Consider the following 11,766-nt stretch of genomic DNA (forward strand, 5'->3'; position numbering starts at 1 on the left):
TGAAAGCAGCCAGGAAGAGACCATCGTTTGCAGACAAGAAAGAGTGGCTCTCTTCCAGAGTAGGGAGAACTTGAGCATTGGACTTCACCTGTCTTTCTTCCCCCGCATAGTGATGTACTGTTTCAGCAAGACCATAGTTTCTCCAACAAGTCCACAGCTCCTAATAATACCACTTCCTATGGACCAATCATGTTCAAACCACAACAGATCTCAATAACACATTACACATGCTCTTAGTAAAAAAATATAAATCCTTAAGAACCAGAAATCTAAATGTTGGTTCTGATACAATTTAGTTGAACCTACTTCCCATTCATCCCTTTTCACCAAATGAATTGATCTTCAGCCTGGTCCTTTGTAACATGAGAGTGGATGATTTACATTTAACATTGTGTGGAGCTCTTCAACTTCCTGTTCAGATCCAGACTTCTAATAATTTCATCCATTTGACCTCGAAAGCTGCCTCAATTTGATGATCCATTGAGATGGAACCCACAGCCAACGTTGCCTCTCTAAATAATACTTTTCTAGCTCAAATGTAAGACACTAAGTTCTTCCAGTAAGCAGAAATCTCTGGGCCCTGGTCACAGTGTTCTCAAGTGAAGTGTCACGTGTGCCACTGAAGTTTATTTGAAACATCATTCTAACAGTGCTATTCCATGCCCATTTAGACTTTAGACTTTTCTGACATAGACAGTCGAAATTATTTTAAAGTTTATCTTATTTCTTTTTAATTTCCAGCATCTGCTTAATATGCAAATTATGTGTAATTATGTTTTAAGAGTGTGATCAGGTGGTGGTGGGCTCATAGCATATGAATCTCCTTTAATTCAGCTTTATTCTGTACATGCTACTGTAGGACATTTATGGATCATGATTTCAGAATCTGGTATTTCAGGATACTGTCCTTTTCCACAGACTTAATCCACAGGGAAGGTGTTAATTATCCCAGAGTGACCACAATGTCAGAACTGATATGCCTTTTCATATATTTAGGGCAAATTATGATTTTTGATAGAGAACTCATTCCAGCAAAACATTGAGGCCACTGTTGCACTAATCATAAGATGAGAGCCTGATTTGTCCATGTGGACTTATTTGAACAGATGAACTGAAATCCACTGATGTGGGGGTCTGTTCACTCTATACTGGACTCTGATTCATTTCTGTGGCTTCTGTGATGAGAGTCCCAAGACTGTGAGAAATGTGTGCTATAGGAATATCTTGGAGATTCTTATTCAATGAGTTAAGATGAGCAGTGAGACTGGAGCATAGGGACGCTGGGTTCCTTTGGGTCACCTGAGCCTCAAAGGATTCCTACCATTACCTTGATGTACAATACTGATGATGAGACAAAAAAGCTTAGAGATATTTATTCTCTGATCTCACTGTATCTGCCAATCTCCCACTACTCATTATCCTCCTCTCTCTTTCATTTTTTTTCTCAGGGAACCGTACTTTCCTTACAGAAGACACATATTTTACACAGATTTTCAATTTTGAATTTCAGAAGAAATTAGCCACTGTCCTAGTCAGGGTTTCTAGTCCTGCACAAACATCATGGCCAAGAAGCAATTTGTAGAGGAAAGTGTTTATTCAGCTTAAACTTTCCATGTTGCTGTTCATCACAAAAGGGAGTCAGGGCTGGAACTCAAGAAGGTCAGGAACAGCAGCTGATGCAGCGGCCATGGAGGGATTTTACTTACTGGCTTGCTTCTCCTGGCTTGCTCACCTTGCTCTCTTATAGATCCCAAAACTACTAGCCCAGGGATCGTACTACTCACAAGCCCTGCCACCTCCACCCCTGAACACTAATTGAGAAAATGCCTTACAGCTGGATCTCATGGAGGAATTTCCTCAAGGGAGGCTCTTTCTCTGTAACAACTCTTTTGCATAATTGTACAGGTTTCATATTTGGCTGGCAATATATTTAAACTGGTGTATTCAAGATTATGTAGAACCCTCTGGTAAATTTGGGGTCAGATGATCTCTAAGTCTGGCCACTGCAAGAGCCACCTTCTTATCAGATACATGTCTAAAACCTTCACTGTCCATCCCTCTCTATGCACAGAACATCAAAGAAAAATAGAAAACATTCTGTATTTAGTTCATCACTCACTGATCTGAAAGCCAGCAAAACAAACTCTTGTACTGCTCACTTAGTTCTTAGGTCAAGTACATATTTTTACAGACTCTTGTAACATGATACCATGTTGCTGCTTTGCCTATATGTTAATAAGATACTGTGAAATATGACCCAGAGTGGACTGAGGTGACCATTGTGAAATTGCAGTGAAGTAAACATTGGTGATGAACCCACATCCTAGCACTTCTTCGGCTACTGAACAAGATTGAAGGGGACATATTCAAGGAAGTGGTGATGATCTATATGTTGTAACCAACTCAGCCCTATTGTTGTAGCCTTTATGGAAGTACAGGGATCTAGTGCCATTTCACTCCTCTCTTCATTTGCTTTATGCTGCAATCTTCTACCTTGTGCTCCATGAACTCATTTTGGGCCTGTTGCTGGACCTTCTTTTCCTCATGCTTTTCTCCATTTCCATCCCCCACAGTTCCTTTACACAGGAGCAATTAGGACTCAGAGTTTTTACTGTGGGATAGAAATCCCCATCCCTCACTTGATGTTCAGTGTTTCTGCTGTAGGTGGGCTCTACAGGTTACCTCTCTTTATTGTTAGGCATTTCACTTAAGGTCCCTTCCCTTGAGTCCTAAGGGTCTGTCACCTCCCAGGTCTCTGGTACATTCCGGAGGGTCCTCCCAAGCTCCTAACTCCCAAACTTGCCTGTTTCCATACTTTCTGCTCATCCTCAGGGCTTCAGTCCCTTTCCTCCATCCAATACCAGATCAATATCCCCTCTCCTGAAACCACCACTCCCCTGAGGCAGCACTGCCCCACCCTAAGGCACTCCCTACTTCCCCCTGCATTTGCTTTCATCTGCCTCCGAAGTGGGACTGAGGCATCCTCCCTCAGGCCCTTCAGCTTGTTGAACTTTTCAGGAACTGTGAACTGTAACTTGAGTAGTCTTTACCCTTTTTTTTTTCTAATATCCAATCATTATTGAGTAAATATAGTGCATGTCCTTATGAGTCTGGGTTACTTCACACAGAATGATGTTTTTTTTTTTTAAATTCCATCCATTTGCCTACAAAATTGAACATGGCCTTTTTCTTAATAGCTGAATAGTAATCCATTGTAAACATGAACGACATTTTCTGTAGTTATTCTTTTGTCCTGGGATATCTTGGATGTTTACAGCTTCTGTTTATCACAAATACGGCCACTATTTCTATACTGGAACATGTGCCCCTGTGGCAAGGTGGGGCATCTTTTGTATATATTTCTAGGATTGCTATTGTTGTGTCTTCAAATAGACCAATACCAATTTTCTGAGGCACCTTCAAATTGATTTCCAGAGTTGTTTTATCAGTGTAAATCCCACCAGCACTGGAGAGGAGTCATCAGTTTGAAATTTGTTCAGTTTTAAGAAAACTTGACTCTTGGATGTGTCTCTGCTGATGCTGAATCAGGATTTGGGATGTGAATTATACAGTGTGATTTCACTACTTCACATTGCTGGCATCCACTGCAGATCCTTTCCTGAGGCTGGAGGACCCAGTGTATACCAAGAACACCATGGATGGTTAATGAGTAGCCAGAGACTGGGCAGGTGAGAGACAGACTTTGTGAGGTCTACAGAAGGTCAGGTCCTGACTCCTTTAGTTGTTCCTCTACAAGGCACCTTGGGACATACAACATCACCATCAGTCATCCATGTCATAGGTATCAAGCCTGTCTCCTTCTCCGGAAGGCTTGAAATTCTTACAGCTTGGAAAGTCACCAGGTAGAGGGGTTCTAAGCAACCCCCAAAGTGATCTGCAGCACAGTAAAATTAAGGCAGACTGGTTGTGGGCCTTGTACTGGATGCTGTTCACAGTGATCTCCAGCCAGGCCCGATGGGAAATCATGTAAATGGGAAAGGGCAGGAGCTGGGAGAGGGAATTGCCTCTGAGGCCAGTGTGTCTCTGCTGCTGCTGCTACTGAGGCTGCTGTTTCTCCAAGATGCTGCACTGGGTTGCAGGGGAGCTCCTGGCAGCATTTTGCAAGATAAGTTGTCTTCCCTGGTGATGGTGTCACAGCACTTAAGACAGAAGCTCTCAGAAGGCAAAGTAATTCTCATGCACCTTTATTCCTCCTGGATAAAATCTGTATACACAGATTGTGGTGGGCTGGGATCTGACAGTGAGTGCTTCCTGTAGGCTTGGTCTGAGAGGTTAGGGATGTCTCACCTACATGCAGAAGGGCTTGGAGGTGTTGTCCCTAAGTGACTGATGACCACAAACTATCTGGGGGTGGGGGCTGTGGAAAACTGCAGTTTAGTGACAGAGGCCTGGTGCTAGGAGAAGGCAAAGCTCCTACCATCCCTTCAGGATTTCTGGGTCTTCTAGCCTTATCTCAACCTTACCAGGGTTTTCCTCACTGCCCACACCCATGTGGCAGATTATAATTTAGACAGTGTAGAATGAGAAGACTAGTCAGTTAGATGGAAAGGGTTATTTCGATAATAATATGTATGGATGTTGGCCACAGTTAATATCAATGTATTGTGGTCTTTATATCTGGAAAGAAGATACCATGAGTTAGCACACAAAGTGCAAAGTGTTTCATCATTAAATTGTGGACATGTATTTGAAAGCTTTATGTTAGAGAAGAGGAATGAAATTGTCTTCAAACATCATTTAAAGAAACAGTAGAAATGTTGCTAAAACTGCAGTCATGAGGGAAACAATAAGTTACCAAATCTCACTGTCTGTCCTCAACCACAGTGTTCCACTGAGTTTTCTTCATAAATCAGCTCAATAATTTGTTCTTATTTTACACTGTAACATTATAGAACCACTTAATGATTCTTCTATTGTGTGAAGAAACAAGAAGTTTAATAGAGTATGACACTGAGGAGCATGTTCTAGAGAATTTCCATGGCTGGAAGAAGAGTCCATTTCTTTAACACTAAAACACATGCTCAAACAGCATGGGGCATAACTTCCTAGATTCTGAAGTGATCCTGAAAGAACTTGTTGATCCTCAGCGCCCCCTGCTGGTCCTAAGAATTCCTGTAGGAAGTTTTTGTGCAAGGTCACACTGGACTTCCCTCACTGTGTCTCTGGTACAGTAGTAAATGGCTGTGTCTTCAGTTTGCAGACTGTTCATTTTTAAGAAAACTTGGCTCTTGGAGGTGTCCCTGCTGATGCTCAGTCGGGATTTGAGAGCTGAATTATAATCTGTGCTTCCACCACTCCATATTGCTCCAATCCACTCCAGACCCTTTCCTGGAGGCTGGCAAACCCAGCTTACACCATACCTGGTTAGTGAGAAGCCAGAGACAGTGCAGGTGAGGGACAGGGTCTGTGAGGGCTGCACCAGACCAGGTCCTGACTCCTTCAGCTGCACCTGGGACAGGGCACCTGGGGACAAGCATCATCACCATTAGTCATTCATCCTATAGATCAAATGCCTGAGTCCCTCTCCTGAAACTCTGAAACACTTACAGCTTGGAAATGTCACCAGGCAGAGCAACAGCACCAGGACAGCCATGCTGTGATGGAGGCTCTAGTGAGAAGGAGATGTGGATCCTCAGCTAGGCCTGGGCTTTCATTCTGAGCCTGAGGGCTGCTTTGCATTGAGGGAGGATCCTGAGATGATAAAAGGAAGTGCAGGGCAGAATTTCTAGTTTCCTCTCCATGTGCCTGAGATTACCTTTGTGCTTAGAAAACATGGAGCTGAAAACTCAGGAACTTTTCCCTGGTAATGTTTGTACTTCCAATTCCAAATCAAAAACAGAAAGTAGTAGTCACATTGTGGAGGCCTCGGAAGCAAAAAGAGGGGTGGGAGGGATAGGGAGGTTTACAGTAGGTGAATCTTTATTCATGCAATACTCGTAGAATAGGTTACCTTATCTTCAATGCAATCGTATATCTTTGTAAATTGCACTAGAGGATGTAGGATGGAATTGGGGAACCTTATTTCCCCCAGAAATTCTTTCCCTTGTATTCTTTTCTATTATTATATTTTTAGGTTTTTCTATTTCATTATTCCCTCCAGAACAGCATTAGTGGCACCTGCATCACCAGATGGTTTGTGAATAAAGAGGCAAAACCACAGACTTTAAATAGCCTTGTAATGCAATTGATTTTCAAGTTATCGTCACATAAATTGGCAACCATCAATATCAGTAGAGAAGTACATATTATTTGCATTTGTTTTAGCATAAAATACAGAAGTGATAATTATTCAATTGTGTGCAAAAATACTGTATAATTATTATTTAGCAAATATTCATCAAAATGTTTTCCAACTATATTTATACTTTCGTATAAATGAGGAATCAACTGTTTAAATAAAAACACTTTCTGTGGACTCACCTTTTTCTCATCATGCCTCAAGAAATAACATTTAAAAAAGAAGGTCACGACTATTTAGTCCATTTTGTTTCAAAGGGTTATCTGAGAGTAGATTAGATGATGTGTGTCCTATGTCAGTTGTCCGAGTGACTTAGCCTTCCTATGTAGGGACACTGTAGTTGGGACCTAGTCTTTCCACCTCTTGATTTATGTCTGTTTCTCTGTATCAATGCACTTTTATATCTCTTTGTCTCTTGTTTCAGCTTGTAACAAATAAATGTATTCTAAATATGATTATCCATTGGTGAGTGAAGGGAAGGTCAGCTGTTCATAACAATTCATAAAAATCAGTAGACTGATACCACATTGATTTTTATGTTAACTGAAGTGAAAGGTAAGCCAGAGATCACTGAGTGATGAGACAAAGTGGAGCAGAGGGCGGGCATGAACATGAGGAACCTTGTGTTGAGCACCATAGAGAGTAAGAGACTGGACAGCTTCTCCTCATGCCTTGGCAATGGGAACGCCAAGGAAGAGAAGGACAGAGTTACCACAATCTGTTTGATAGGACTCTGAGAATGTGGATCTATTACTTGGCCTTGGAGTCCCCACATTTTGTTTTTCTTATTTCTTTGTGCATAATCTTTGTATTGTGAGCAGCTGTGGTGCAGACCAGTCACATTAGACAGAAAGCTATCCATTTAATGGTCATTAACAGTATTAGTGCTGTGTTCTTCTTGTTCTGATACTCTGAGGGTTAAGATGATATTTTTTTCAGAAATTATTCTCAGGAGATCTCATCTTGGGTTTGTCTGATATTTTCATTGTTGTTACAAAAATTTGGAAATGAGTACCTTAGAAATAAGTGCACCTTTCTATACTATTTTGTGGATGTGGTATAAGTCCACTTATTCATGTGTTTTTTCTTTGGGTATTTCAGAGATAATCTGTGTCCCTATTCTGTCCCATAAGTCTGCTTTTCCATAAATCTCTCTACAATAAAGTTCCTAGAAAAATGTCATTAGGAATTATATGAGTTCTTGATAAATCCACACATTATAGTTATCTTAAATTCCAGAGGTGGATCCTCACTAATGTCTTTCTTCAGTCATTTGTTTACTTATATGTATCTCACAGGGGGATACCCACTTAATTGGTCATGTTGCTAAGACAATACCAGAACGTCCATTTGTCTGGTGGCTAGGATAGGTACCTTTTAAATAATGAAAATATGTGATATCCTAGGCAGATGTGGTTGGTGGCATCTGTGGTTCTCCGATCCTCAGTTGTCTTAGAAAGAATGTATCACCATGGAGACACAGCTAGTCAGATGAGTTTCTTCATGGTTTCTGATTCATTCCCAATTTCAAGTACTTTCCTTGACTTCATGTCCTGATTTGCCTCTGTGATGTTTTCTAAGAATTAAGATGGCAGAAACTCTTTCCATCACGTGTTGCTTTTGTCCATAATGTTGATTACATGAAAAGCTTACAAACTAGGACAATTGAAATTCTTCTGATGGGAAGATGGGTATAGGGAATTTGACATTCAGGACAACTCCAAATACAGTGACACACACACTCACAATTATAAATACAGGAATGCATTACAATATGCACACACACAGCATCACATTCACAGAGAGAAATACATATTCATAGGCAGAGGAATGGCTTTGTTAAATCCTCTCTTTAGACAGGGATCCTGTCGTTGGTCTGGGTTCACTCTATAGACCAAGCTGGTATTAAACTATCAGATATTGATTTTCTTGGCATTTTCCCCCTATTGACTGAATTAAAGGTGTGCACCAGTATTCCTGACCATCACGTGTCGGTGCTTTTAAAAATTAATTATGAAAATAAAATTAATTAAATTAAATTTAAGCATATCTTATTTTTTCATGTTTATTAAAACGGGTATTTCTTTTTTTATCTTTATTAACTTGAGTATATCTTATTTACATTTCAATTGTTATTCCCCTTTTTGGTTTCTGAGCCAACATCCCCCTAACCCCTACCCCTTCCCTTCTATATTGGCTTCCCCTCCCCATCCTCACCCCATTACCACCCTCCCCCCAACAATCCCGTTCACTGGGGGTTCAGTCTTAGCAGGACCTAGGGCTTCTCCTTCCACTGGTGCTCTTACTAGGCTGTTCATTGCTACGTATGAGGTTGGAGCCCAGGGTCAGTCCATGTATAGTCTTTGGGTAGTGGCGTAGTCCCTGGAAGCTCTTGTTGGTTGGCAATGTTCATATGTGGATTCAAGCCCCCTCAAGCTCTTTCAGTCCTTTCTCTGATTCCTTCAACAGGGGTCCCGTTCTTAGTTCAGTGGTCTGCTGCTGGCTTTCGCCTATGTATTTGCCATATTCTGGCTGTGTCACTCAGGAGAAATCTACATCTGGTCCCTGTCAGCCTGTACTTCTTTGCTTCATCCATCTTATCTAGTTTGGTGGCTGTATATGTATGGGCCACATATGGGGCAGACCCTGAATGGGCGTTCCTTCAGTCCCTGATCTAAACTTTGCCTCCCTATCTCCTCCAAAGGGTATTCTTGTCCCCCTTTTAAAGAAGGAGTGAAGCATTCGCATTTTGGTCATCCTTCTTGAGTTTCATGTGTTCTGTGCATCTAGGGTAATTCGAACATCTGGGCTAATATCCACTTATCAATGAGTAGATACCATGTGTGTATTTCTGTGATTGGGTTACCTCACTCAGGATGATATTTTCCTGTTCCATCCATTTGCCTATGAGTTTCATAAAAACATTGTTTTTGATAGCTGAGTAGTATTCCATTGTGTAGATATACCACATTTTCTGTATCCATTCCTCTGTTGAAGGGCATCTGGGTTCTTTCCAGCTTCTGTCTACTATAAATAAGACTGCTATGAACATAGTGGAGCATGTGTCTTTGATATATGTTGGGGCATCTTTTGGGTATATGCCCAAGACAGGTATAGTTGGGTCCTCAGGTAATGCAACGTCCAATTTTCTAAGGAACCTCCAGACTGACTTCCAGAATGGTTGTCCAAGTCTGCAATCCCACCAACAATGGAGGAGTGTTCCTCCTTCTCCACATCCTTACCAGCATCTGCCATCACCTGAGTTTTTGATCTTAGCCATTCTGATGGTGTGAGGTGAAATTTCAGGGTTGTTTTGATTTGCATTACCCTTATGACTAAAGATGTTAAACATTTTGTTAGGTGTTTCTCAGCCATTCGGCATTCCTCAGCTGTGAATTCTTCGTTTAGCTCTGAACTCCACTTTTTAATACAGTAATTTGTCTCGCTGCGGTCTAACTTCTTGAGTTCTTTGTATATGTTGGATATACGCCATATCTGTTGTAGGATTGGTAAAGATCTTTTCCCAATCTGTTGGTTGTCATTTTGCCCTAACCACAGTATCCTTTGCCTTACAGAAGCTTTGCAGTTTTATGAGCTCCCATTTGTCCATTCTTGATCTTAGAGCCTAAGCCATTGGTGTTTTGTTCAGGAAATTTTCTCCAGTGCCCATGTGTTGGAGGTTCTCCCCCACTCTTTCTTCTATTAGTGTGAGTTTATCTGGTTTAATGTGGGGGTCCTTAATTCACTTGGGCATAAGCTTTCTACAGGGTGATAAGAATGGATTGATCTGCATTCTTCTACATGCTGACCTCCAGTTGAACCAGCACCATTTACTGAAAATGCTATCTTATTTCCATTGGATGGTTTTGGCTCCTTTGTCAACAATCAAGTGACCATAGGTGTGTGGGTTCATTTCTGGGTCTTCAATTCTTTTCCACTTGTCTATCTGCCATACCAATACCATACAGTCTTTTATCACTATTGTTGTGTAATACTGCTTCAGTTCAGGGATAGTGATTCCCCTGGAAGTCATTTTATTTTTGAGGATAGTTTTAGCTCTCCTGTGTTTTTTGTTATTCCAGATAAATTTGCAATTTGTTCTGTCTAACTCTCTGAAGAATTGGATTATAATTTTGATGGGGATTGCATTGAACCTGTAGATTGTTTTTGTTAAATTGGCCATTTTTACTTTATTAATCCTGTCAATCCAGGAGCATGCAAGATCTTTCCATTTTCTGAGATCTTCTTCAATTTCTTTCTTTAGAGGCTTGAAGTTCTTATCTTACAGATCTTTCACTTGCTTGGTTAAAGTCAACCGAGGTATTTTATATTATTTAGGACTATTATGAAGGGTGTCATTTCCCTAATTTCTTTCTCGGTTTGTTTCTCTTTCATGTAGAGGAAGGCTACTGATTTATTTGAGTCAACTTTATACCCAGCCACTTTGCTGAAGGTGTTTATCAGGTTTAGTAGTTCTCTGGTGGAGCTTTGGGATCACAATATACTATCATATCATCTACAAATTGTGATATTTTGACTTCTTCTTTTCCAATACGTATCCATTTGCTCTCTTTTTCTTGTCTGATCGCTCTGGCTAGGATTTGAGAACTATATTGAATAAGTAGGAAGAGAGTGGGCAGCCTTGTCTATTCCCTGATTTTAGTGGGATAGCTTCAATAAGCATGCCTTTTTATACAATACATTCTGATCATTATTTTTGCTCTCTTCATTCCTCCCTGAATCCTTCCTCTCTCCAAACTTGCTTAATTCCATAACCTACAGCCATTTATGAACATTCAAGGGATTGGTCTCCTGGCATTCATTTATAGTAACAAAGAGAGATTTAAAAATCTGTAATCGTAAGTTCATTTTCACTTTTAAAAATCATTATATAATGTATATATTTGTGTTATGGATTATAATATTTAGTAGTATGTAGAAAACATAGTAATAAAATCTGAGGCTGAATATTACTCAGGTGTATGGCACCTGTTCCTAGAATGAGTATCTGAGTTGAACTTCAGCACTTAGCTGAGAAGCGGCTGGGATGGTGAATCACATGATCTGAATTCTTGTTATCCATTGTGGTTTTGTTTCATCTCAACCACTTTATATCTGTGCTTCCTAACCTAAGGATGTCTATTCCCTCTCATGCCATGAGATCAATTGATTTAAGTCTATGAATGTGAAAAATGGGCTGATCTCTTGGATAAAACAGAGGGTTCATCTTTAACAGGGACTGGTGAATTTTCTAAAGTTATATTTATTAATTAAAATGAGGGATGCATTTTTGCAACATTACCATTTGAATTAAGGTCTTACCAATGCTACCCAAGAGCTCCATCATTGGCCTAACTCCCAGTACTAAATGAGGAATCAAACAGAATGTACTTTGTCCTTCAGACTAATGTGTGTTCGAGCAGCTCTGTGTTTAGTGTTTACCATCTCTGGTTTCTTTTGCGTCTTCTGGAACTGATGCTGGTCACATCACGGAATCACCACTGCCT

The 11,766-nt window shown here is 40.5% G+C and overlaps 1 gene segment (V, D, J or C); it reads right to left on the reverse strand.

Moving 5' to 3' along the window:
* Positions 1-5,104: 5,104 nt before the first annotated feature.
* LOC134479159 (Ig heavy chain V region PJ14-like) lies at positions 5,105-5,647 on the reverse strand. The segment is given in 2 exon segments: positions 5,105-5,484; positions 5,569-5,647. Coding segments are annotated over 2 exon segments (426 nt in total).
* Positions 5,648-11,766: the final 6,119 nt, after the last annotated feature.

This window comes from Rattus norvegicus, chromosome 6, assembly GCF_036323735.1.
Source record: "Rattus norvegicus strain BN/NHsdMcwi chromosome 6, GRCr8, whole genome shotgun sequence".
Taxonomy (NCBI): Eukaryota; Metazoa; Chordata; class Mammalia; order Rodentia; family Muridae; genus Rattus; species Rattus norvegicus.